The sequence below is a fragment of the Lagenorhynchus albirostris genome, chromosome 9 (assembly GCF_949774975.1).
Source record: "Lagenorhynchus albirostris chromosome 9, mLagAlb1.1, whole genome shotgun sequence".
NCBI classification, from domain to species: domain Eukaryota; kingdom Metazoa; phylum Chordata; class Mammalia; order Artiodactyla; family Delphinidae; genus Lagenorhynchus; species Lagenorhynchus albirostris.
The window spans coordinates 11,223,967-11,251,657 of NC_083103.1; the positions used below are offsets into that span (position 1 = coordinate 11,223,967).

At 45.1% G+C, this 27,691-nt stretch overlaps 3 protein-coding genes across 6 annotated transcripts in view; 1 reads left to right on the plus strand and 2 right to left on the minus strand.

Moving 5' to 3' along the window:
• The first annotated feature begins 1,562 nt into the window (after positions 1-1,562).
• On the plus strand, positions 1,563-3,805 carry LOC132526157 (macrophage-expressed gene 1 protein-like). Its single transcript, XM_060160048.1, has 2 exons — positions 1,563-2,156; positions 2,267-3,805. Exons 1-2 carry the CDS (start codon positions 1,563-1,565, stop codon positions 3,803-3,805), a joined length of 2,133 nt encoding a protein of 710 aa, XP_060016031.1.
• Positions 3,806-19,401: 15,596 nt separating this feature from the next.
• CNTF (ciliary neurotrophic factor) lies at positions 19,402-21,723 on the minus strand. Its single transcript, XM_060159088.1, is given in 3 exon segments — positions 19,402-19,869; positions 19,872-19,953; positions 21,207-21,723. Coding segments are annotated over 3 exon segments (600 nt in total). The 5' UTR covers positions 21,321-21,723; the 3' UTR covers positions 19,402-19,465.
• Positions 21,724-23,352: 1,629 nt separating this feature from the next.
• Positions 23,353-27,691, minus strand: part of ZFP91 (ZFP91 zinc finger protein, atypical E3 ubiquitin ligase) — a 31,000-nt gene continuing 26,661 nt past the window's right edge. For all 4 annotated transcript variants that reach the window (XM_060159092.1, XM_060159091.1, XM_060159090.1 and 1 more), the window contains one exon: positions 23,353-27,405. In XM_060159092.1, coding sequence (XP_060015075.1) covers positions 26,895-27,405 — 511 coding nt within the window. In that variant the 3' untranslated portion in view covers positions 23,353-26,894. The remainder of the gene's footprint in view (positions 27,406-27,691) is intronic.

Below are 27,691 nucleotides of genomic sequence, written 5' to 3' on the forward strand. Positions count from 1 at the left end.
ATGTAACAGAGGAGGGAAGTGGGACTCAGAGAAGAAAGCCACGCTAGTGGGAGGGCTCAGCTGCTGCGATGACGGAGCCCAGACTCCAATTCAGATCTTGAGATGTCAAGGCCAGTACCTATTCTTCCAGAAATTACTGTCTCTCCCATACACGATGGGGAGAAAAGACCTCTGCCCCAACCACACCACTGCAAACAGGTGTAACCAGGAGTGATACCACAGGGTTCAGTGATCCCACATGCCCTTTCCAGGAGCCTTCTTTTTTTTTTTTTTTTTTTTTTTTTTTTTTGCGGTAAGTGGGCCTCTCACTGTTGTGGCCTCTCCCGTTGCGGAGCACAGGCTCCGGACGCGCAGGCTCAGAGGCCATGGCTCACGGGCCCAGCCGCTCCGCGGCATGTAGGATCTTCCCGGACCGGGGCACGAACCCGTGTCCCCTGCATCGGCAGGCGGACTCTCAACCAGTGCGCCACCAGGGAAACCCCCAGGGGCCTTCTTGAACCCCAAAAACCCTAGGAGAGACAAATATCAAGAAGACCCTGACACTGAATAGGAAGAAGCAGCCCTGAGCCCAGATCTGTGGATGGAAACTGTGCTTTGGCATCAGATGAACCTGGATTCGAATGCTGCCTCCCCTGGGTACCTAACTGTGACACTGGGTACTTTCCCTGACTTCTCTGGGCCTGTTTCCTAATGTGTAAAAAGAGACTGGTGAGATCTTAGAATGGGATTATAAAGCACTAGCTCAGGGTGTCATTTAGAGCAGCTGCTGACCGCAGGGGGACAGGGGCCCTCGAGAGCTCCAAGCAGATGGAAGAGGAGGAAAATTCTTGGGCCCTGGACTGTTTGTGAAGTGTGCTACGCCCCCTTGAGAAGCTCTGTCCTGCCCATACGTCAGGGCTGTGGAACACTGGCGCAGCCGTACTTGATTTTTTTATTTTAGAGCTGCCCTGAACCTGCTCTAGTCCAGAAAGGGGCTCTTTTCTGTAATATCTGCTGAAGGCCCACAAGGAAATCAGCCTGGAGTGAATGTGACCTCCTAGACACAGTGCCCACAGGTCAACTGGGGAAAGGCCCCGTTTTCCTGGGCTACTTCCTCACCGAGGCTGAACTTGACACTTGGAATAATAGGACCCTAACTGCGTCCAGTGGCTAAGAGAGAGGTGGAGACTGAAATACCAGGTATTCAACAGATGAGGTTGGATTTCCTTCGCAGAGATGAATTCAAGAGGGCCTTCGGGCAATTCGCCACTCTAATTTACTCTTCCCAGGCCCGAAGCCTGGAATTAGTTTCACTCCCCTTGGTGCTTCTGATAGGAGACCTGCCTGCCATTCTTTCCTCTGAAGACTTCAGGAGAGGAACCTGGGAGGGGCTTGAGGTGGGCTGAGTCACTGCCTTGAGGCTCACTTAGCATCAGCTCCCAGGCTGAGAATTCCCCCTCTGCGACCCCAACCCCGGAGGAGCTAAGGCGCAGCAGGCTGCCCAGGCGAAGCTCTCCTCCAGCCATGGCCCTGTGCCTTACCTTGCGCCCTTGCTAGTCCTCCTCTTGGCCAGGTGCGGTGTGATGGGGGAACAGAGGGCGCCGGGCTTCCAAGGCTGCAGGCAGACCCTGAATGTGTCCGTGCTGGGGGCGCTGCCAGGAGGCGGCTGGGACAACCTGCGCAACGTCGAGCTGGGGCTGGTGCTCGGGAGAGACTATTCGCAGTGCCTCACCACCGAGGACGGCGAGTACCTCATCCCAGACCGCGCGCAGGTGGTGCCGCGGCGGGAGAGTATAGTGGAGACCCGCACGGAGCTCTTCGACCACCGGGTCAACGACACTGACACCTGGGCCGCCTCCATCAACGCTGAGCTCTCCTTCCTCCCCGACCTCAATGGTAAGTTCTCCGTGGACTGCCGGAACGTCAGGAAGTACAGCCTGGAGTACCAGACGGTCACGACCAGGGTGCAGATCCGCCACGTTTTCTACTCTGTGAAGGCCCCGGAGAACCCCGACTTCCAGCCCGACTTTCTGCGACATCTGCTGACCCTCAGCGACCACCTGGAGAACAAACAGACCCGGGAGGCCAAATACCTGGCGGAGACGCTTGTGCTTAGGTACGGCACGCACGTTCTCACCGACGTGGAGGCCGGGGCTGCCTTGGTGCAGGAGTACCAGGTGAGGCGGGAGCTGGTGGACAGCGAAGCCCGAGACAAGGTCAACATCACGTTCGCCGCCTCAGCCTTGTTCTTCCACGCGGTCAACGCTGGGGATGGGGTTTCCTGCAGGTGCAGAGCCGGCTTCTCCAGAACCTCGGGCGGAACCCGGTGGCCTCCAAGATGCACAGCCACGGTGGCGTGCCCTTCTACCCGGGCATCACCCTACCGAAGTGGCAGGAGGGCATCGGCAACCGGCTGGCGGCCATCCGTAGGTCGGGCCCGCCCCTGCCGGTGCTGCTCCAGCTGGAGGCGCTGCCCGAGCTCCCAGAGGCCCGGGTGGCGGCCGCGCGTGCGCTGGGCCATCCACCGCTACTACGCGGTCAACACGCGTCCCGGATGCTTGAAGCTTGGGGCTCCCGTCTTCGACCCCAGGCCAATGTGGACGATGGTTCTTGCGGAGGCCGCTGCCGCGCCAACTTCAGCTTCGGCGGTGTCTTCCAGGAATGCGAGGCCGTGTCCGGGCGGCGTGCCAATCACCTCTGCTGGGCCTATCACATCCCGAACCCGCTCACCGGTAAAGCCTCTTGCCCGGCCAACTACACGGCCAGCGCCCGGAGCGGCGGGCTGAAGACGTGGAGCGAGGCCGGTCCTGAGTGCCGGCAGCACTGCCGAAGGTGCCGGCTCTTCTTCCGATGCTGCTCGACGGTGTGCGCCACCCATGAGCATCGGAATGCCGTGCGCCTGGCTGCCTCCTGGTGCGCGCCCTCGGGGGCCTCCCTGCCCACCACTGCGGGCCTCCTCTTTGGAGGCCTGTATAGCTCAGGCAACCCAAACCCGCTCACTGGGTCCCAGGCTTGCCCCTCCCACTTCTACCCACTGACACTCTTTGGCGACCACAAGGTCTGTGTCAGTAGTGACTCAGAGCTGGGTCCAGCCCAGGCAGTCCCCTTTGAGGGTTTCTTCAGCTGCCAGGCGGGCAACCCCTTGGCTGGCCTTGTGAAGGGCCAGAGCCCTGGGCTCATGAAGGAGGTGTTCTACCAGGACAGCCCCACGGATTTCCCCATGAAATGCCCAGCAGGGTACAGCCAACACCAGGCTTACCTCAGCCATGGCTGCCAAATCCTCTGCTGCCTCAGGGCTGGGGTCCTCTTGGACCAGCAGCAGGCAGCTGTTAGGATGCCCCCAGTTATTCCCTGTCCCCCCTTGCTCGACAGAAGCAGCACCCCCAGGCTCTCTGTCCTGGTTGACTCCAGTGGTCAGCAGGGCTGGGCGAGGCTGCAAGGCTCTGACCGCTGGCAGCAGGCCAATATTAATGACCCATGCCTGTCTGCCAAGCTCTTGAGCCAGGCTGGCTGGGGACCCAGCGTGGGGGCCATTGTTGGCTCCTGGGTGGGTGCCACGGTGGCCCTGGTGGCTCTTGCTCTGGGGGTAAGCTGTGGCTTCAGGTTCTGTAAGAAAGGGGGTCACAGGAGGCTGCAGGAAGGCATCCCGACAGAGGAACAGAGGGCCTATGGGGCCACAGAAACCACTGAGAGCCCAGCTCGGTCTGAATGCGTACAGAATGACAAGAATTCTGTCTCGACTTTAACAAAACAGGACTGCTGCATCATTGCTAGTCAGAGCTCTAGCCCCTTCTGTTTCTTCTACTGCCTAGGTAAAAAGATGTAAGATACCTAATCATAGAACTGGCCCCACTTCCTGAAGGTACCAGGACTAAACTGTACTTCCTCAAGCCCGCCTCCAAATCACCTAGCCCAAGCTCAAGTCCCGTAGCAACCTCTCCCTAACGCCCTCTTGCTGAGAGGCGCCCCATTCTCCTTGGTGTGCTCCCATGTTGGGCGCCTCCCTTGTTGCAAGGAGCCAATAAACCCAACTTTGTTCAAATACAGCTCTATTCCTGGTGTTCTCTGCTGGAGGGGTGGGCGAACAGGGGAGACAGTATCAGCATTGACCCCAGGACATATTATGTAGCTTTGAAGTTAGAATTTTTTTTTTTGTAACTGTTATAAAATTCCTTCTGTCCATTTGTTTTCCCAGAATCATTGCCTTGAACCCAAAAAGTTTCCTCTTGGGCTTGGTTTAACTCAGAGGGTCTTTTTGTTTTTTGTTTTCCAAATAGGACCTGACCTACTTGTGGATGATGAAATGAATTAAGTTGTAATCAGCAAAATTTTTTTAATGACAGCAAAAAGTACATTGCATGAAACAGCTATAATAATTATTTTGTGAAATAAGTTAATCACATAAAATTGCCCATATCCAATATATATATATTTTTTTTTTGGCCACGCCATGCAGCTTGCGGGATCTTAGTTCCCCAACCAGGGATTGAACCCTCAGCAGTGAAAGCGCGGAGTTGTAACCACTAACAACTGGACTGCCAGGGAATTCCCTCCAATCATTTTTGATTCACCAAAAAATGTCAGTTTTGGATGGTTTATATGGGATCACAATGTAAGATGTGATACAAACTATCAAGATATGATCACAGTCAAAACACTGGAAAGTCAAGGGAAAACTCTTCCACTCTTCCATTTCATTCTATGTTCCATGAAACTTAGCTTTGGAAAACTAGAGTCGTCACCCCCAATGGAAGAGTTTTCCCTTTGGAGATCCTGTTTCTCTCAAGTACACCAGAGTACATTTTCATTCTTCAACCCAAGACTGCAGTCTCTTGGGACCAGTGTTCAGTTTTGCAACGTTCCTAGAACACAAGCCTCATCGCAATTTAAGCCCAGAGTGTGGGTCAGTAGTTGTCACAAGGACAAACAGGGTGTCACATTAAACCCTAACCTTGGAACCACAGGGCATGCAGGACCTAACCCAAATGGGCCCCTCGTGTGTGAATTTTAGAGCCAATTCCAAAGGTAGGTGGAGAGACCCTAGGGAGCCGGCAAGCGTGGCCTCACAGGGTTGACAAGACCCCATTTCCATGACCTGAGTGACCTGAGTCATTTTTCTTCTTGGTGTTTCATCTACTCTGGCTACAAATTGGAATATATCAGGATATTGATGAGATAGTGCAAACTCTGAGTCCTGAGAGGAAGAGGCAGTTGAAATCCAAATAACTCTAGATGTTTGAGATCATTTCTCCTACTGGTCTGATACGGGCACATTGGAGCCGACTGTGAGCTAAGAACTGACCGACTCGTGGCTCTCCTGAGCCTTCTCCAGACTCGTGGTCACTACCATTTGTAGAGACTTTTTCTGTTTTCCACAGAACTTAAGGTAGGTAAGTAGTTCTTATGCTATGGATGAGGAAATTGAGGCTCACAGAGGTTGACTTGCCCACAGTCATGTGACAAACGACTAGTGCCTACTACAGATTTAGAATTCATTCTTTGCAAAGATTACTTCATTTAATTCTTTGCTGAGCACAGTAGTAAAGCTATGGGCTTGGTCTGGGTCAAATATGGGCCTCTGGAAATCCCTTGTGCCTCAGTTTGGTCCTCTATAAAATGGAGTTAGCATGTTAAATTCCTAGGTTACTTGAGAAGATTAAATGAGCTAATGGACACAAAGCACCTTGGAACAGCCTGGCCTTTCTAAGTTTGAAATTGATGACACTAACACTTTGGGATCTTATTTGCCACTGCTTTAAGAGTGGGATACCAGAATCAAATCTGACAAACTGGCCTCAACTCCCAGCACAGCTGCTAACTAGCTCTGTGATTACGAGAAAATTGTCTCACCCCTCTGAGAACTAATCTCATCTATAAAGTGGGGATAATCATAAGACTGATGTCATACATTGTTGCAAGGATTAAATGAGACAATGCAAAGAAATACCTTGGTGCAGTGCCTCACAGCTGGCATGTCACAGTGAGCTACCACAATGTGCGGACTGGGTACACAAAGTTGTATGATTGGGGCTCACAGTTGAGTGGGTAAGACACCCACAAAACATAAATTACCCATTGTAAAAATGTCATAGAGCTTCAAAGAAAGCATTATGGGAAAATGCATGAGGGTGGCAAATTCTAACTGGGAGGGTGTTAATAATGTTTCTAGCACGGGACGGGACTCTTGTCTCAGCCAGGCCCCTTTTCAGATTTGCTCAGTTCTGCTGGCCCAGGAGAATCCTTTCAACAGAAACCGAATGCCCATTTCTGATGGTCTCAGTTCATTTCCTGGAATAGCCCTCCAGGCTCTAAAAACTGAGCTCTCCGACTGATACGAGCAAGATGGGGATCAGGGCATAATAAAAGATTTTGATGTGGAATAAAGAAGAAAAGGGGCAAAATGAACCATCCTGTAAGTGGGGTGGCTATGTAAGTGCTCATCGAAATCTGGACCCTGTTGAGACAAAAAGGAGGCACTATAAATAATTATATAGGACATGTCAATCAAAAGATAACGTCGCTCCACTTTTATAGGTGACTGTTTGCCATTGGGCCCCGGTCCACTTTATCACCCTGATCTCCAGCTAGTCTCTCCCCATGATACACATTCCCTGTGCTGATTCCCACATCATGTCAATTCCTGGCTGATGAAATATATATATATATATATATATATATATATATATATATTATATATATATAATTTTTTTTTTTTTTTTTTTTGCGGTACGCGGGCCTCTCACTGTTGTGGCCTCTCCCATTGCAGAGCACAGGCTCCGGACGCGCAGGCCCAGCGGCCATGGCTCACGGGCCCAGCCGCTCCGCGGCATATGGGATCCTCCCGGAACGGGGCACAAACCCGTGTCCCCTGCATCGGCAGGCAGACTCTCAACCACTGTGCCACCAGGGAAGCCCCTGGCTGATGAAATCTTGCTCATCAATCAAGGCTGGGTTCAAAGGTCACCTCCCTGAGAATACACAAGAATACATTTCTGTTCGCCCCCTCTCCCCCTACCCTCACATACTCCTTCAATTTCCCAGGAAGAATTTGTCTCTTACTCCTCCTAACCTCTTTAGCAGCATGTAACTACGAGCCTGTCACTTTGCACGAGTTCTCCTTCCAACCCACTCATGAGCTCTTTGAGTGGGAGAAAAGGAAGGTGTTGTGTTCATTGCAGTTATTTCCAGAGCTCAGCATCAGGCAGAACACCTGGTAGCTGCTCTACAAGTTTGCTGAATGAAAGAAAACCAGAAGAGATCTTGGGAGGCCCCAAGTGATTAGACCCAGCTATCAAATCCTTTTAGTTTATCTGCCCTTCTGGGATTCTTAACTGTATTATTTCATGATTGAACAAATTTTTTTTGTTGTTTTTCGTCTTGAGTTTCTTTGGGTTTTGGTTTTTTTGGTTGCACCGCACAGCTTATGGGATTTTAGTTGCCCTGGGATCGAACCCGAGCCCTCGGCAATGATATCGCAGAGTTCTAACCACTGGACCGCCAGGGAATTCTCATGAATGAACCAGTTTTAAGCCTCATTTTGCCCAGTCTAAGTGCTTGAATAAATACAAAGATAAATAAAACTCAGTTTTCACTGTCTCAAAATATTCTAGGCAAGTAGACAAAAAGTAAAAATAAAAAGGATGGGAGAGGGAGAGGTGGTGGCATGGGGTAACCACCACATCTCCAAGTTCCTTTTAGAGCTCTGAGTAACAGGGTGGACAGCCTGCTGAAATTCCATCCCAGCTGATGATAAAATGGGGGCTGATGGACAACTTGCTGTCACGGAGCTGCTCCTTGGATATCACACAATGTCCCCTCCTGGAACAGGCTTCTCTTGAGCAACTGGGTTGTTGCGATCTTACAGACACTGTAAGTCATATAAAACAAAGAGACCTTTCTCCTTATTTTGACTTCCAGAGAGCCTAGAGCCAAATTTTGGCCCCTTCTTCAACATTCTTGTTGCTAAACTCAACCTTAGTCCCAATTTTTCTGTACTTATATTCCCTCTTGATTAACTCATTTTTCAAAATTTTGTAAGATAGGCATTTACATAAAACACCGTGTATTATTTTTAAAAACTAAAGAAATGGATAACAGAACTGAGCAGTTGTGGAGGAAGATTCACGAGGGTGAACCTGGGAAACCTCTGAGCCCCAGCTTCCAAGCCCTCTCCTTATCCCAGTCGCAGTTTCACTACCTATAGCTTTAGCCTTGGTCCAAATCATCCTGTGGTGTTTGTTCTCTGTACTTCATAGAGAGGGACTGTTGTAAAGCAGATAGTCTCTGGTTATCTCAAGGAGTTCCTGAAAATTTGACAATGAAAGCGAATTTTAAATTTAATTTTAAAACTATGGTGTTGTTTTTAAAACAGGTTGGAAGGGGACTTCCTAGGGGTCCAGTGGTTAAGACTCTGTGCTTCCACTGCAGGGGTCACGGGTTTGATCCCTGGTCAGGGAACTAAGATCCTGCATGCCATGAGGCAGCCAATAAATAAATAAATAAATAAATAAAATAAAACAGGTTGGAGGTGCAAATAAAAGTGGCTGTGTGTTTGTTGTAAAAAGAATGTTGCAGCATTGAAAGGCTGGGAATCACTAAGTTATAGGCAAAAAAATCAGCAAGGTTGGGGGTTCAAAAATCAGACTGGGGTTCAAGGAACCTCTGCTGAGCTTCATGGTTTGGAGAGTCCAGGATGGGGAGAGCTCAGGAGGTAAGGAAGAAAGAAGGGTTTTCTGTTCTTTCATTTAAATCATTCATTTATTCATTCTTAAGGGGCTCCTAAGAAGGATGACCCTTTACTAAGTGGGGAAGATAAAAAACACTGGAGGAAAAAATATAGGGGAAAAATCTCTGTGACTTGAGTTAGGCAAAGATTTTTAGATATGATACCAAAAGCACCATTCATAAAAGAACAAATTAATAAATTGGACTTTGAAGGAAACCAGAAAGTCATCCCAAAATATGCTCTTTGACATAAAAATGATTTTGAACTAAAGGCAATTAAGAAGCAGCAAATGCAGAAAAATCTCCCCCTTTTCTGCCTAAAAGCGGAATATAGATTCTATTTTTACTAAGACAGACTCTTATCAGCCCAGAGAAGGCACCAGAGGAACCTGCAAACAAACTTTACTCCATTAATTTTCCTCCCATATATTTATCTTCCCATAGTTCCCCCCCGCCCCCCGGAAGCCTAAGCTTTCCCGTGTCGCGTCATTTCTCTACAAATTTATTATTCTTGCTGACGATGCTACATAAATTGGAATTCTAAGCCACCATTTTGAGTTACTTCTGGTTCAGTTTTCTCCTGAGTGATGTACACTGCATGCTTTTTTTAAAAAAAAATTTATTTATTTAATTTATTTGGTTGTGCTGGGTCTTAGTTGCAGCAGGCGGGCTCCGTAGTTGTGGCATGCAAACTCTTAGTGGCGGCATGCGAAATCTTAGTTGCAGCATGCATGTGGGATCTAGTTCCCTGGTCGAACCCAGGCCCCCTGCACTGGGAGCGGGGAGTCTTAGCCACTGTACCAGCAGGGAAGTCCCCACTGCATACTTTAATCAACTGTCGTTTTTCCCTTTTTGTAAAGAGTCTCAGCTGAAAATCTAAGGTGGGTAGCGGTAAAGTTTTGCCTCCCTTGCAACTTCCTCAAAGTTAAAAACTGGGCTGAGAGGAGAAGGACCCAAAGCTCTGAAGCATAAAATTCATACAGATCTGGGGTCAGCAAACATGGCCAAAGCCTGGGACCTGTTTTTGTAAATAAAGTTTTACTGGAACACAGCCACACTCATTTGTTTACGTGTTGTCTATAACTGTTTCCATGCTGCAGTGGCAGAGTTGAATAGTTGCAACAGAGACCTCATAACACAAAAGTATAAAATACTTACTATCTGGTCCTTAAGAAATAGTTTGTTAACCCTTCATATAAAGCACAGACTGTCCAATGGATGCCAAGATGTACTGATCCCTTCAACACTACAGTAACTAATTGGGGACTGAGGTTGCCAGATTTACAGTCCTTATCATGGTCCACTTTCCTCCATCCTAGGGCACCCTTCTCCTAGAACCCAGATCCTCTCCAAGTTAGCAACATTATCATTTCTGTCAAAAAGGTTGGGAAACATCAATATAAACAGTGATCATTCTACTACACACCACCTTCCATTCCCTTCATCACTATATCTACCTGCCTCCCTCCTCTCATTCAGGTAACCTTTGATGAGCATTTATATGATGCCAGGGAAAACACAGCCCCTGGCTTCAAGGAGCCCACACTCCAGCAGAAGAGAGACATAGACATAAATAACCAATATGCAGGGTACTAAGTCGTATAATAGCTATGTAAAGAAAAAATGTATATTTTTTGTATATTCAAATACCTCAATTTGAATCCCAGCTCTGCCAATTCCCAGCTCTGCAACTTTGGGTGAGTCACTTAACCTTTCTGAACTTCAGTTCTCTTATCTGTAAAGTAGAAATGATTATAACCTTGAGTGTGATGGGCTGTTGTGAGGATTAAGTGAGCTGCTTTGTGCAGAGCACCTAGTTCAGTGTCAGAGCTCAATATTATTATTAGCAGCAGCAGTGGTCGTCATAGTAATCAGTAGTAGAAGCAACGGTGATAGTAGATGGTGTACCAGGTGCAAGTCTCAGCAAAGACGACAGGGCAGTGATACAGGTGTATAGATCAGGGATGTTTTCACAAAGAAAGTGATATGTGATCTGGATCCTGAAGCAAGAACAGGAGTTAGTCATGTGGAAAGGGAGGTAGGGGCACAGATAGAATAAAATGAATAAAATGAAACACTTTAGAGATGCAAATTTTCCCAAGACAGGAGATGTAGAATGGGATGATTTCCTGATATGCCTTAAGTCTAGTAAAGCTGCAGTGACCATCAGAATCAGATCTGCACTTGGATTTGGACAAGAGAACACTTTCAGTTCCCATTACGACTAAGGCAGAAGAACTGACCTGACCTTTGGTGATTTTTATTTTTCCTTTCCTTCCTTCTTGTCCAGGTTTCTTTTATGCTGACTTTAAGAGGGTCATTGATCTAAAACCTTGAATGGTTCCTCACTGCCTATAGAATGAATCAAGATTCTTTAGCATGGGGTTCAAGACCCTTATTGTTGAGTCCCAACATTCCCAACCAGCTTCAATCTCAGTCACTCACCTCCCAACCCCTTCCGCCATGCTACCTGTGCTCCACATTCAACTCAACATATGTGAAAACCAGGCTTGCAACCTCCTGTTACCCCCAGTATCTGTTCCGCCTTCTGTGTGTCCTGCCTAATTTATTCACTCTCCTCCTAGTTGGGAGGGGGTGTTTTGGGGTTCCTCCCTCTTTCTAGGACTCACTATCCTTCTCCCCATCTTCCCATTCCAAACCTCTGTCATGATCTTCAGAGATTTTCTCTTTCGTCCACTCCCACTGTCAGTTTTAATTCAGGTTTTCCATCATCTAGATAATATTTTGCTTCTAGTCTCGCCTCCATAAACCTATCTGTGCATAGTAGCTTGAGCGCACATTTTAAACATGTCAACCCTAACATGTCACTTTACAGCTTAAAAATTGTCAATGGTTTCCCTTTGCAGTGTTGATCCCTTTAGCCAAAGACCTCCAGGACAATACCTATAGTCAAACAAAGTTGAGCTTATTGGCTGGTTGCAATGGGCACCTCAAAAAAAAAGGGCTAGGAGGGATTTGAAGCTATAAGCTTTGGAATTGGGTTAGTTAGTTTTGGGAAGGATTCAATGAGGCATAGTTTTGTTCTGGAGTTGGGTGCTATCAGAAAGCAGGGCCAGTTCTATGACTGGTGTCTTGGTCATTTTTATCTAGGAGGAGCTGTTCTTTGTTATCTACGTGGAAATACTCTTCACACATTGACTTCTGTCAGAGTTGGCTGTAAACCTGTTGCCTGTGTTCAGCAGTTAGAAGAAAATCCAGTTCCCTTTCCTCACAGAATCTTATTAGTAGTGAGGGAGAAAAAAGGTAGCCTCTGATGTCCAGAATTGAAATGACGATCACAGCTGGTCTGCCATAGTGTTAGAAGTCAGCCTGGGGCTCACAGCCAGTGATCCTAAACACGTTAAACAACCCCATAGAATAGCGACCTCACACAGCTCCCTGAGACCATGATAAATGCAGCAAAACAAGGTCACTTTATAGTTTTATCTAATCACACACAAAAGCAAGGTCACTGGGCCACCGACAAAATACCCAGTCATGGACTAGAGCAAATTCCTTAGGCCCTCCCCCAAATCACCCAGCCAAAGACTAAATCCTATATAAGTTCTTTCTAGAACTCTCTTGCTGAGAGAGAGTCTCCCACAGTGTGCGTGCTTCCTCACTGCAACAGGTGATAAACCCACCTGTTTAATTACAGGTGTGTTTCTCCTGGTCTTTGGCTGAGGGCCTTGGCACAGGCATGGTTCCCCTGCTCACTTGGTTTCAGCCATGTTAACCTTCTTTCAGGCTAATGTGGCTTTGAGGACAGAAAGCTCATTCCTGCCTCAGGGTTTGCACTTAATCGTTCTCTGGGACTTCCCTGGTGGCGCAGTGGTTACGAATCCGCCTGCCACTGCAGGGGACACAGGTTCAAGCCTCAGTCCAGGAAGATCTCGCACACGGCGGAGCAACTAAGCCCGTGCGCCACAACTACTGACCTGCGTTCCAGAGCCTGTGAACCACAACTACTGAGCCCATGTGCCACGACTACTGAAGCCCCTGCGCCTAGAGCCTGTGCTCCGCAACAAGAAAAGCCACTGCAATGAGAAGCCTGTGCACTGCAACAAAGAGTAGCCCCCGCTCACTGCAACTAGAGGAAGCCCACGCACAGCAATGAAGACCCAGCCCAGCCAAAAATAAATAAATTAAAAACAAAAACAAAACAGTCCCCTGTGATTGAAAAACCTTCAGGTCTACTGGTGGCTGCCTCCTTGTCATCATTCAGATCTCAGCAGGAAATAACCACTTGAGAAAGGCCTTCATGGCTCCTACTCCCAGTAATTCTGTATCACTTTTTCGAGTTCCTATATCATTTTTAACACTTGGTTATATTATTGTGTGTTCCTGTCTTCCCCCACCAAAATGCAGATTCTAAGAGATCAGGGACTGTGTCGTGTTCACCTTTATCTCCTAGTGCTTCTAACATTTCCACAAATAGCTGAAACATATCTTACCTTGAGCAAAAGAGCATCTTCTTAATGGGTCTCTCTGCTTCCAGCAGCTTTCACCTCTAATACAGCTCTGACTTAGCTGTCTGAATTCCTTTTCTGAAACAAAGAGTAGATGCTAGCATTATCCCTCTTCAAAAACCTTTCATAGATTCTTTCTTCAAGGCATCATCCCCTCACTCCTTGCACCTCATCTTCCACTGGGGCTCTTGGGGGAACATTCTGGAACATGCCACATGCCTTCCAGCAGCCAAATTTTGACAAGTGCTTCTGCTTCTACCTGAGATGTTCTTGCCCATCCCTCACCCCCCCCTTATTTTTTCCTGAGGGCAAAATCCTAGTCATTTTTCAAAGCCTAGCTCCCAAAGTGCCTCTTTTTTTCTTTTTTTTTTTTTTTTTTTTTGCGGTACACGGGCGTCTCACTGTTGTGGCCTCTCCCGTTGCGGAGCACAGGCTCCAGACACGCAGGCTCAGCGGCCATGGCTCACGGGCCCAGCCGCTCCGTGGCATGTGGGATCTTCCCGGACCGGGGCACGAACCCGTGTCCCCTGAATCAGCAGGAGGACTCTCAACCACTGCGCCACCAGGAAAGCCCCCAAAGTGCCTCTTTTGAGAGGCTTCCTCCAATCCTTCCTTCCTCTGGGCTCCCCCAGCCCCTGTTTAGACTCTGGTATGACTAACCACACCCCGATTTCTGTCACAGTTGAGTGTGTACCTGTTGTCTTTCTCAGGAGACCATGAATGTTTCCAGGGCAGGGAAGCATCAGCTCTCTCTGTGCCCCTGTTTCTTCAGTTGTAACATAAAAATCTTTGTACCTACCTCATTGGGTTCTTGTGGGGAGTAAGTGAATGAATGCACATACAGCGATTAGATCGATGAATGGCTGAGTAAACACCATATAAATGTCTGCTACTATCATTAATATTCATTTCCGTATTCTTAGTGCTGGTCCAAAGTAGGTGTCATTATGCATTGTTCTTGAACTTGGTTGGAGTCTGGTAGAAGGCTTCTGAAAGATTTAGAGCTTTATTGCTTAGAACCAGGTTGGGAACTTTTATTGGTCTATTTAAGTTATTTATGTAACTCCCAACCCTCCTTCCACCCCAAGCTTTGGGGATAGGAACTAGGGATTGCTAAGTAAGAAAAGAGAAAATAGTCCTAAACCTTTCCTAGTGGTGTCGCCTAACGGTTGGTCTGACCTAAAGATAAGAAACCTGCCTCAGAAATTTATTTTTAAAAAATTTCCCTGGGCCCTTTGTTCAAATGCTACTCACCTGGAAGAAATAACATATTTAACTGTTACCTACGAATGTGTCCCATTTTCCCCATAATATTAGGGGAGGGATGGGATACGGGACCACCAAATTATAGTAGAGATGGGGTCTGGGGAGGCAAAAGAAGTCTGGGTTATGAGCTGCTGTTCCCAGAGCTTCCAAAGGCTTGTTAGAAGGAAGGGTGCCAGAGAGCACTGGATGCAGAAGAGTGAAAGGATGCAAACAAAGAGAACTGAGGCTTCCTAGGATGATATTGGTCTAATGGAGAAGCAGGGAGGCCCAGTGGGGAATGCGCTGGACCAAATTATACTTGTAATTCTACTTTGCAGCCGGGACACCAGGGCACCTCTCTGGCTTCCTTGTGCAATGTGTTTAACGGTGAGATTGAACTAAATGAAGTTTGAGTTCCTTCTTGTGTTGAGGAGGGTGCTGGCCAATGGCGGGGTGACTCCGAGTCTGAATGCGTGCTTTAACACATCCTGGGCGGTACCTTGGCTTGCGTGTTTCCTTGGTTCTTTACAGAGCCAGCCAGGCTTCACAAGTCTGATGCTTGTGAACACCATCTTAGTGGATGTGGTGAACAGCCTGGTCTCACCGCTCCAGAGAGGTGGATGATTCCTGGAGGCTGTGCGTGAAACTGGGTTGGCCTCTAATGGCCAAAGGCCCATGGGCACAACAAACAGGGTGAAGTCTAGGCTGTGACCAGATGGATCCTGGGAAGCAACTGGTATTTCTAAGATAGTCTCTCCTCAGTCGAAAGTCTTCTGTTAATCCAAGCTGTTTGAGGTATTAAGTATACTTGATGTTTGTATGTCATTTACAAGTATTTTCAGATTCTCAGATTTGTCTAAACCATGTAACAACCTGTGAAGTCATTTCCATTTCATAAATGAGGGAGCTCAGAAAAAGTGACTTGCCCCAAAGTTTGGAAACATAATAGGGTTTGTGACAGAGAGTGATTTTGTACAAGTCTGTGGCTGGCTTTATCCAAGAGAAGTGAATTACAGAGATGGAGAATGGATTTCAGTCTAAGATGATCTCGATTGCTAGCTGTACCGTGGCAGCTGGCTATAGTGGAATGAGTCTTGGAGCCAGAACTCTCCAAATCTGTCATACACTAGAGGAGGGACCGTGGACAAGTTAACACTCATTCTCATTTCCCTTGTTTGTGAAAGAGGAGCAAATGACATAAGACAGGGTAGAGCTGTCTGACATAGTAAGTAAATGCAGTATTCCCTTTCATACGAGTTTGAACATGTGGATAAAAATACTCTTAGCCATGCTGCATATTTTCTCCTGTGTATTTTCCTCAACTTAGTTTCTGCCTTCAAACTGACTAGAAACAGGCTAGTAAGGATCCTTCTGTTTCAAAGGCTTGATTAGGGTTCAAATACTCGAAATTAAACTATATAAAAGGAAATATTTCTCATCTACAGGCTAGCTGATAAATGTAGGGGGAATCTACGTTTTTGAGGCTGACTGGCCTTGGGAGTTGATGCCCGTGGCCTGGCATCATAGAGATTTACCTAGCACGCTTGAGTGAGCCTGGCCCTGGCTGGGAGGATTACATTTCATCCAGTGTTGAAATCACTTGAAATTCCCCTTATTCATCCAGATACAGAAATAAAAGGAGCAACTCGTGGTCTTGCTGAGGCAAAATCTTTATTGTTAGCCATTACTGAATCCTTTATTCTTTCATTCTTGCATCTATCTGCCAAAAACAGACCCATCAAAGTAATCTATTATATAAAGAATCACATGCACATGGATTTTCTTATCTCACACCCCACAATCTCATCAAAAGATCAAATTATATGTTTACTCCATCTTAATCTGTAGACCTTAGAGCTCTATAGAAGCTTTTGAATGAAACAATGACATTTTTATCATTTTCACTTTTTAAATGTACCAACATTCAGAAGGTTCATTCTTGGGTCTGATGCTTGAAGCTGAGGTAGGATGAGGCAGGAGGACAAGCCACCCTTTTAAAATGCCCTGGCCTAAACATTGTTGGTAACACACACACACACTCACACACAGATAAATCAATTCAAGTGATATCCGAAAACTTTTTTTTTTTTCCTTTTCCTCTTCACCGATCCCTTTCTCATTCTGCTGGAGGCCCCTCTGCGTCCTGCATTTCTATTTTACTCAATAGGAGAAGTTGCTCAGCTACATCATGAGGAGTTGAGGATTCACAAACAGAAGTCATTCTAAACAATTTGTCAGGTATGTCTCCCACAAATATTTACTTGTCCTCTCCCTCTCTGACCAGCGGTCACAACAGTGAGTCATCCATTGGGCTTTAATCCACAGCAGCATGAAATAACAGCAATTCCAGGACTATGACCTGACACTTTCCATTTTTATTAAAATTCTCACTTCCCTCAAAACCTGATTGTCTTAAAGTCAATTTTATTCCATGCCTGGACTTTCAGTTTGTGCTAATTTGCAAGTCTTTCCCAAATTATCCTTGTAAATCAATGCGTGAAGTATTTATCAACTCTCATACATACAATTCCTTGACAGATTCAGAACTGAATCTCTCCCCATAGAGAGGACTTTTCTGGAGGGAGTGGGATAGAAGGAATCCCCTTTATGAAATAAGAGTTAGGGGATGGGAACTAAATTTATGCCTTTTAAGACCTTATTAATATATAGAGTTCTATGTATATGGCCTATTGTCAGTCCCTTATTCAGTTTGCTTCATCCATTTTAGATGAGCATGATGCAAAGTCTACAAACTCAGAGCCACACGTTTATGTCTTTGTTATTATGGCTAAGATCCCACATGCTGCAGAGCAACTAAGCCCGTGCGCCACAACCACTGAATCCCGCACACCTAGAACCCGTGCTCCGCGACAAGAGAAGCCACCGCAGTGAGAAGCCCGCGCACCGCAACGAAGACACAACACAGCCAAAAATAAAATAAATATAAATTTATTAAAAAAAAAAGAAATTTGAGTCGCGCCTTTCTTCATTAAATAAAAAAGCCTAAAAGTACTATACAGATAAATCTAAGCGCTTCACATTAATAAGCAAGTATTTTACCAATCAAAATACTGCTCTTAAGCACAAGTAACAACTCAAACAAGGAAAAGCTCGAATGAACTAAGCCTCTATGCATTCACTGCAAAATTTTATACTATTACCAAAATTACAAACAAAACAAAACGATAAACTTCTAGTGGTAGTGGACCCAAATGTTTATTATTGCCTCATTTTCTTCTAACCAGGCAACTCTTCTCTATTTCTCCCCTCATGACTTTTCTCTTTGTTTGGTACTCAGCCAACCTCTGAGACACAACTGAACTCCTCCCTCCTCCAGGAAGCGATTTCTGGCCCTCACTGATCTCCTTCAGCTCCATACCGCTTAAACCCATCCTACGATTCAGGTCTACCAATAGTATTGATCTCCTGTATGCCTACCATTTCCACAGATGCATCCTGGGGAACAGGGCCGGACCTCCCCTGTATTGCTACCTTGCCTCACCCAGAGCCCTCTTAGAATATTGACTTCATGGAGTTTTGGACATAAACCCATGTAGGAAAGGACACAAGCTATGGCAGCTAGCCCCCTCTGACTCATGGTCCTTTTAAGAATATAGAAGCCTCAAATACGTGAACCAAATTGATTTGGGCCCCCCACCCAAGACCTTGAGTTTGAATTGATTGGTAGCGTGAAATAAATGATACACCTGAGAACTTCTGGATTCCCATTTGCACCACGAGTTCATAGGCCTGACTGTAAATGACCTTTTACATTAATGCCCACATTTACTAGTTGGCGCTTTTCATACCGTTTCTCTCAAGAACGTTAAATGCAGAACTGTGCCCTTTGTTCTGAAGCATGGAGGCTTTGCTCGGTATTGTTTCAGAATCACTGGCATTCCCACTGGGAACAGAGTGGGCCTCATCCTCTGCTCATGACTAAGTCCAGAGACTCTGTCTGGTGAAGGAGTTCTGTGACTTTTTAACCTGAGCAGTATTCTACCCATTGCCCGTGAATGCCCGGGTTACAGTGCCTGTATCACTGCACTGCTGATTACAATAAATGTGAGGTAACCTGGTAAGCTGTCCCCAACCCCAAACTCAAGAACATTAGTGGATACTTGAAAGCAAGCTGTATGACTGCACACTCCCAGCTTCCAAAGTTCAAAAGTCTGGTGGACTAATCTTAAGATCTCCACTGCTCTCTTCTTTGCCAAATATGGGCAACAAATACTGCCTTTAACATTATCAGGACACAGTTGGGGGTTGCTTTTTCAGTGCTGGGGATAGATTACATGGATACATTTTCCAACTCTCTGCAGCAAAGAGGTGCAGTGATAGACGTTCATAATCAGGCCCTTAAAGTGAAGGGCACTAGGCTTTGGAATGAGAAAGATCTGGGTTCAAACTCAGGGTGCCATTGGCTAGATGGGTAACCTTGAACGAGTTATAAATTTCTGTGAGCCTGTTTTCTCATCTGCCAAATGGAAATAACACCACCTCCCTCAGCAGGGTTGTGAAAATTATGATATACATAAAACTCCTGACATATTGCTTCAATATAGTAGATACTCAATAAATGTTAGTTACTGTTTTTATTATCCAAGAGTTTGAATTGACTAGAGTTCATGACTTTTAATTCACTATTTCAGTCTTCTCAGAAGAGTCATCCAGGACTAAAGTTAAAAGTATATGGGAGGCTGTTAAATGCCTGTAAAGGTTATTTAGTGGGTAGGAAAGATCACAGCACTGAGGTGGAAGGATGTTGTCCCTGCCCCCACTCCCTTATGGCCCCAACACACACACACACACACACACACACACACACACACACACACACACACACACACACACACACACACACTCACACATCCCTCCCCCCCAGACTAAACCTGTAGGCCCTTTTGTCCATGTCTCCAGCCCTAGCTGATGAAAATGCCTGTGGTTTTAAAGGTTTTCAAAACTAAGAATGGGAAAGTGAGGCCTCAGAAAACTATATATATTCCACTAGAGGAGAAAGCAAGTAAGAGAGAGAGAGAGGGGTAACGCTACATTTTCTTGTCCTTAGCAGTATAATGGCCCCCACGTCCTGGGATCCCAGTTTGACAAGATGAAAGGACTCGAAGGTCATGGACGGACCTCACTGTCCACTGTGAAAGCTCTTGCAGCACCTTTAAGCCCCACAGCTTCTTCTCAAAGAGACCACCATCTCCAACAATAAGGGGCATCCCATCAGCCTCACTGGAAGGGATCTTGTGTTCCAGGAGCACCATTAATTCTTCCAGCTGGTAAGCAAAGGCAGCGACTTGGAGGAGAACGGCATGTATTGCTTGATGGAAGTCATCTTCAGCTGGAGTAAAATGCACCCGTTGGTCTTCTAACATTCTGGCCAACATAACATGGAAGGTACGGTAAGCTTGGAGGTTCTCTTGGAGTCGCTCTGCCCCACTCGCTCGCGCCACCGATCAGTGCTTGCCACTGGCACACCACGCACAGAGTCCAGGTTTACGTTCTCGTTCAGACCTTGGTGCTTCACCTGGTCAAGGATACAGAAAAACTTCACATCTTCTGTAATCACTCCACCAGTCTCACTTAATCTCTAAATCTCATATAAAATCTTATTCACTTCCCTGGTCAAGGATCCAAATTGTAAAGAAAATAGAGAGTCTAGATGAGGAACTCTTTATCTGGGAACCTTGACGGACTTTAGGAAGAAGCTATCCTCCCAGAAACTATCCATACTGCTTTGACTACCTGTTCATTTCTCTTGGGAGAATGTACAGCTTTCACTAGGTTCCAAAGGTTGAAAACCACCCACTGACTGGTCTAGAATAATTTTTCCTTCCCACTTGACACTCCCTCCTGGCAACTGGAGTATTATAATCATACTGGAGTTTAAGTATTTTAAATATACCTGAAGACGCTGGCCACACCTAAGCTCTAAAACATAGGCATCGTAGAATTTCTCTAACAGCCTCTCCATTGCTCACTGTCGATGGCGAGGACAACCCTTTATTACAGGAGTCAATTGCAATTATTTTTAAAAAAACTGGTATTTCAAAGAATCTGATTTCTGACTGCTGGGGTTTTATGAAGATAAACCAATTCTCAGAGAACCTAAATTCCGAACTCTCCACGGGGGCCTGGAGTGTTTCCACGGCAGGCCTTAGATGAAGACCGAGGGGGATCTTCCTCTATCAGAAAACCTGAGATCCATGGTTAGCTCCCTAAGAATCGGACACTTCCCCAGGTCCCCAGTGATTCTTCTACGAGACTTTTTTGATAGTGTAGGTGACCTTTCTATTTAGACACAGGAACACTTTTGATTGTATAGGGTGGCTAATAATGTAATAGGAGAAACTGGTTGGTTTATACTGTTCTTCTCCCAATCCTATAAACCTAACTCCATCTTTCGTTTCTAAGCTCAAAAAATCAGAACAATGTACATGAAGAACCCAAGCTTAGAGGCCTCATGGTTAAGCTATTCTGGCAGAATTCACACAGGTAATGAAATTAGGAACAGCCTCCAGGACATAAAGCCAATTCTACATAGAACCCCATGTATATTTTCTTATTCAAGGAACAACATGTCTCCTGAAGAGCCTAGAGAAAGTAAGGTCGTATGACTTTCCTTAAGGGAAGGGGCCATGTCAAATGACAGGTGCCCAATATATAAATGACTATATGATTAGGGCTTTTGTAACTGATAACGGGGCTGGAACATGATGGTAAAGGGCTGGATCAGAAGAGATGAAGTGAAAATAGACGACAGCAAAATAGGCAACTTACATAAGATTCCATAAGAGCAGTCAGGTCTGAACGGATCTTCCTTGCTAGCCAGACAGAGCGGCTACAGAGGTCCCGGCGGCGAGGGGTCAGCGGTGAATGCTCTGTGAAAGCCATCCCCTAACTCAACTGTCCCGGGAAACAAGTGAGCTGGGTTTGTTTCTGTCTATACTGGTCCAAATAAGAAATGTGACTCTCGGGCTAAATCCACTGGGCATTTCCCTACTAATGGAATTCGGCACCCACGCCCCCTGCCTGACTCAGAGGTGGCAGCAAATTCCTGGCTGTGGACTTCTGCGCCTGTGGAATCAAAGGCCCCTTTTCACTCAGCTTTCTGTCCTGCAGCGTCTGCCTCCAACTCTCTCCTCCACTCAGGGCCTAGTGTACTTGTTTTCATGTCATTGTTTTGCTTTTGCACTTGACAAGGTCATTATCACGCTGATCCTCATGACACCCCTGCCTGATGGAATCTATTTATATACACTTATAATCAGTTCATTTTACTATCACCCTCTCTGTGTTCCCCATGTCCTTTTCTTTCTTGGCCTGGTAAATTATTCAATAATATTAAGTTATTATTATTGATATAGCTGCCATTCATTAAGCATCTACCCTAGGCCAGACACTGCTAACAGCTTTAAAGCCTTTATTTGATCTTTAGAATAATTCTACAAGATAGTTTCCTCATTTTACATAAGAAATGGAGGCTTAAAGAAATTAAATAATGTGCACAAAATCTAATAACTAGGTTCAAAATTTAAATATAGGTCTTTGATTCTATAACTGTTTCTCCCACTGAGTTTCCAATATCATTCTCTAGGTAGTTTATATTTTGTTCCAAGACACAAAGTTTACATGAAATAGATCCTGTAAAACTACAGCATTTTTTCATTCCCATCCTTTTGCTGAGTATTTAAATTTACACTTGATTAAAAATCAGTTAAGGAAGCATCTGTAATCTCAATCATGGTGCCTTCCTTGTAGCTATAGGATGAGGACAGTACTATTTTAGGCCCGTTTTCTTCCAAAGGACAGGAAACACCCAACCCTGACTTGGTAACACTTCTGAGGCAGTCTCACTTAAGTGACAACATGCTTTTCTTTTTCTTCCTTATCCCAGTCATACCACATTGCTTCTTAACAAAATAAGAGAATGAGCTGGACTGTGAAATGAAGGCAGAGTTTAAAAGCACTTGGAGAGTTGTTGTTCTATTGCATTTAACTCTGTAGGTTAGAGGATGACGCCAATTGGGTAAGAGTTACAAGTTTCATCCTCAAATGAATCAGTTTTCACTATTTTGTATCATGGACATTACCTCTAAATTGAAACACATGCCTTCCCAGGAGGAAATTTCCATACGTAAACAATAATCGAGGGGGCTTCCCTGGTGGCACAGTGGTTGAGAGTCCGCCTGCTGATGCAGGGGACACGGGTTTGTGCCCTGGTCCGCGAAGATCCCACATGCCGCGGAGCGGCTGGGCCCGTGAGCCATTGCTGCTGAGCCTGCACATCCGGAGCCTGTGCTCCGCAACGCGAGAGGCCACAGCAGTGAGAGAGTACCACCAAAAAAAAAAAAAAAAAAAAAAGGCAATAATCGAGGGACATAGGGGAGAAAGAAATGAGGCTGGGGTGGCTGTCACAGTAGGCTTTTTAAGAAGGTAGGAGGATTCTACTTTTTTCTTTTTTTTTAACTTTGTATGGACATTGAGTTTTGTGAAGAAGCACTGATATTAAATGCTATCAGGGTTTTGTCATTATCAGAGCAAAATTAACCCCACAGCTTCCTTAACGTTCTCTTTACTAGATTAAGAATCCACCTTTCCTAAGGTTGAAACATGGAAAGGATTTCCAACTTTGTCAAATGATCATAGGATCATATGGCATCTCAGCATTAGAAATCAAGAACTGAACTAAGTCAAAAGTTAACTACCTGATTCTCAACAAGAGCAAACAACAGTATCCGCCACATAAAACCTGCTCTGAGGGCACTTGTTTTTCTTATTTGGCAGCATCAATTATTTCACCCCAGGATAACTGCAACTCAGTACAACCAAGGAAGACCAGTTGCTTCCATGAAGACAACTTTTATTTTTCTTCTTTACATATTTATTTTGGATATGCCTTACCTAGATTAAGAGAAAACAAGGATTTGAAAAGCAGAGTATCCCTTTTATTATAATTTCTTTTTACATAACCTTTTCAACCTAGATTCAGGTAACTACCTGTCTCTCCCACCAAAGGAGAAGGGTCCTGCATATTACAACAGGCAAAAAAGGCTTCTAGGAAATAAAATATTTTAAATTGATTCATTACAATTTTTCAGTTTTCTTGAGTACACTGGAAAGTGGGAAAAAGACAGGAGGGAAAAATGGTGCTTCGAACAGCCGGACTGTAATAACCTTAGTTAGGTTTAGTACACTCTTTATATTTTTTTCTCCAAACAGGTTCTAAGGAAGTTCAAGTGCTCTGTGTGAATGCTTTTCCATACCTCAATGTATCTATTTTTACTCCCAGTAATCTTGGCCAGTGTTTATCTAAATTCTCTGAAGCATATTAAGTCTCAATTTTACAAAATAGCCCTGGGCAACCACAAACAAGGGGAAAGATGTATTTCTACAAGATGTATTTCTATATCTTGTAGAAATAATAGTTGTATTAAGTACATTTTCAGAATTTAGAATTGCTAATTCAAGATGGAGAATATGCTGTGGGAAGAGTTATTAAAAAGGTAGCAGAATTTGATTAACAGTAGGAAATGTTGGGCTTCCCTGGTGGCGCAGTGGTTGAGGGTCCGCCTGCCGATGCAGGGGACACGGGTTCGTGCCCCGGTCCGGGAAGATCCCACGTGCCGCGGAGCGGCTGGGCCCGTGAGCCATGGCTGCTAAGCCTGCGCGTCCGGAGCCTGTGCTCTGCAACGGGAGAGGCCACAACAGTGAGAGGGTCGCGTATCGCAAAAAAAAAAAAAAAAGAGTAGGAAATGTAGAATTTTAAGATTAAGAGTTCCTTAGAAGGACAATGAAGTAAACGTATGAGGAGCAGAATGGAAAAGGGAAAAGAATCTAGTATAAGATAGTTTACTTTAACCAACTCTTTACTTTGCTAGCACCCTTTTCTCAAAAGGAAAAAATCTTAAGTCTGTGAAAAATATTTTAAAATTTATCGCAAACTGCTGTAATAATTTATTGAAACAAATTACAGGCAAATGAAGATGAGTAAAAAACAGAGAAAGGAGAAAGTTTCTGAGAACTAGCTAGCTGCTTTTGGTGGGGAGGAGTGTGATACAGGGAAGAATATATTTTCCCTCTATCTCATAAAGTTTTTTTTTTTTTTAAATGCAGTTTGCTTTTGTGTAGGTGGCTAAAACATCTGATGACTAACAACTGCAAATGTAATTTATGGAGACAAAGGATAAGATAAATGTGATGAAGACAAAAAGTAAAGTGGGGTATAGATGCTAGCTAGTGAAACAGTACAAAATGGACTTAATACGGGAGTGGAACAACTTTGTTTTAGACCCATCCAGTCAATCTTATAATATTTTCAAATTTACTCAACATACCGAAGTCATCTCCAAATCCTTACTGTGGGCAGGAAAGCATACTCTATATCCCTTCTAACCTTATTCCATTTTCTACCCTCACACTGAAGGGGATGGCAAATCTGCAACACTGAAAAGAAACAACAGTACATTTAAGACTGCTCACTGTAGGTGTTTCACTCCCTATTCCCTGGCATCCCAACCACTGACACTAGGTGGGTGTAAAGTAAGCCTCTTTCAGAGATGACGTTTTGTTACCCTTCTTTTTGGGGAAAAAAAAAAATCAAAAGAGAAAACTGATAAACTTTGTAGTTTTAGTGTTTGTGAAAAACAAGCTGTTCCTTATTTTGTTCTCAGCAAAACTTCATTCTTTCCAACAGCCATCATACATTTCTGACAAACAATGAATAGGGCAAGCCTTTAATTCCAGTTTCTGAGGTACGTAGGAGAGACTGCCCTTCTAATTCTCTAAAAATGGGCCAAAATATGCTTTTGGTCTTCTGGAAGTTATGAAGTTGTACAAAACTGTCTTTCCCATGGACAGTAAGTAATCCACCCCATGAAAATCCCTACCTCGAGGGAAATGATAATTCCTACAACTTCAGGTGAAAACCAAAGCATTATACAGATTATTAACTTTGTTGAAGGTTTTCTTCTTCTGAAGTGTTATTAAAAGGGAAACAAAACAGAGCAATTTTCTTTTACTTACAACTGTATGACTCAGACTATTCCTTCACTGATGGCAGTGTCCTTCACTAATTGGGAGCTGGAATCAACCAATGATAAAGCAAAGCAAAGCCAAAGCCAAAGCCAAAGCCAAAGCAAGCAAGGGGCCAGAGCTGGGGTAACAGGGAGGTCTGTACAAAGAAATGATGGGGACAAAAAAGAAAATCAACAAATTCACAAGAGAAAACCTTTTATCTATAATTCAGACCCTGAACAACCTTCCTGACCCCCTCAAAATTCCTAAATCTCGATGCTCTAAAAACTCAGACCACTAATTACCACAAACCTAACATCCTTCCCTAAAGAGGTTTCCGGAAAAGCACTAGGCTACTGTAGTGATTTTGTTAGTGCTGAGGACCAGCTTTCTTTAAAGGCCACTAGAGAGCTATGATTTTAGAGGCTGGCTGTGCTTCTTCAACCCTATATCTTGCCTTCTACAAGTATCTCTTATGCAAAGGACCCCATGTCAGAATAATCTAATCTCTCCCAGCCCCACAAAATATAGCAACAAAGACAAAAAAAAAAAAAAGAGAAATCAGACTTTGTTAATAAATAAGGAATCTCAGGTTCCACAACACAAAAACACACATGTTCAAAGTGCAAATTTCTGCCACTAGTCTGGGACTTTTCTCACTGATATAGAACCCTGTCTTATGGTCAGAGAGACCATGTAGACAGTAGTTCCCTCCCTGTTGGGAGCCTGCTTGCAAAGCAAGTGAGCACCACTGAGAACCTTATGGAGGTGTTGGGAGGGGGACTGAGGAAGGTGGTGAGGTGAAGAGGCAGGAGGTGGTCCCCATGTATCCTTCCTTTCCTAAACCCAGGGGGAATAGAGGGAAAGGGGGTGAGAGATGTGTGCTGTTTTAACAGCTCACCCTGCTAAGGGGCCCTAAAGTGCCAAGTCAAGCTGCCAGCCTCCAGAGATTAGAAGTATATGATACTTTGAAGATAAATGTGCTGCAGGGGATAGAAGCCAGAACCATAGGGAAGCAGTAAAGGAGGAGAAGGGGTTTAGAGAATATTAATATATTATTAAGAGTTAAAAGCTGATCCAGAGCACATCAGAGTTACAGGCTGAAAAAGGGGGATCTGCTGATGAGCAGGAAGTCTGCCTGGCTGGAACTGAGTATAAGAATAACCGTTACTTTAAGAGCTGCTGCTGCTTTTTCTTTGTCTAGCTTTCTGGTAAAGGCAACATCAATTTTATAAAGGGGACAACAGAGGGACAAGAGGGGATGTGTGTGTGTGTGTGCGCGCGTGTGTGTGTGCGCGTGTGTGTGCGCACGTGTGCTGTGATCCACAATGGAAAAAGCAGGCCCTTCAGTTATTTTACTAGATTTTAAATGCTTTAAATTTTTTTTTTTGTCCTTTTTGTCTTTTAAATACAAAGTCTTAGCTGTCCCAGTGCCCAAAGTCTTCCCTTCCTCTAAGGTCCAGTAGAGTCTGAATCTTCAATCAGAACCTCTGTGGTAGCACCGAGTATATCCGAGTTCATGACCAGCCCTTCAGTGCCCCCACTGCTGCCACTTCCCACAAAGATCTTCCCATCAGCCATCAGGCTCATCCGTTCTGTCCCACTACAATATGACTTTGACATCCCTTCAGCTTCTAGCAGAAGGCACTCTCCAGACGTGGAGTTTCCCAAGGGCTCAGGAAGAAGAGGAAGACCCTGACCGTCTGCAGGTTGTGTCAGGGACTCTGGATTAGTGCCCAAGATATCTGTGCTGGTGATGAGGGCGCCTGCATTGGCAGCCAGAGCTTCGGCAATCAGCACCTCAGGGTGGCTTTTTGCTTTGTGAGCCACTACGCTGTCCTTCTTCTCAAATTTTTTGCCACAGATATTGCAAGAAAACTGGTAGAAGGAGTCTGCATCATGCTTCTTCATGTGCCAATTAAGGGATGCCTTTTGCCGACAAGTGAATCCACAGATCTCGCATCTAAGGAGAGTGAAAAACGAAATAGCTGATCAAATAGAGAAATAAAGAGACTCTAATTTAGCGTCAGGGTGAGAATTTAGAGGTGACGTTTATAAGCAACAGTCAGTAATATATACTTCTTGTGAAAGATTAGGAAAAGTTAATAGATAGAAAACTAATCTGATTTTTTCCCCTTTCTGTTTGTTTGAAAAAGAGGAAAACAAAAGAAAAACATGACTAAGTAGCTCCCCTAATCAATACCCACTCTTTTTTTTTTTTTTTTGGCGGTACGCGGGCCTCTCACTGT

Bases quoted from the DNA above. Each gene is read 5' to 3' on its own strand.
- LOC132526157 (XM_060160048.1), top strand. From the start codon at position 1,563: ATGGGGGAACAGAGGGCGCCGGGCTTCCAAGGCTGCAGGCAGACCCTG. The intron at 2,157-2,266 runs GTGAGGCGGGAG...GGTTTCCTGCAG, and splicing joins CCTTGGTGCAGGAGTACCAG to GTGCAGAGCCGGCTTCTCCA.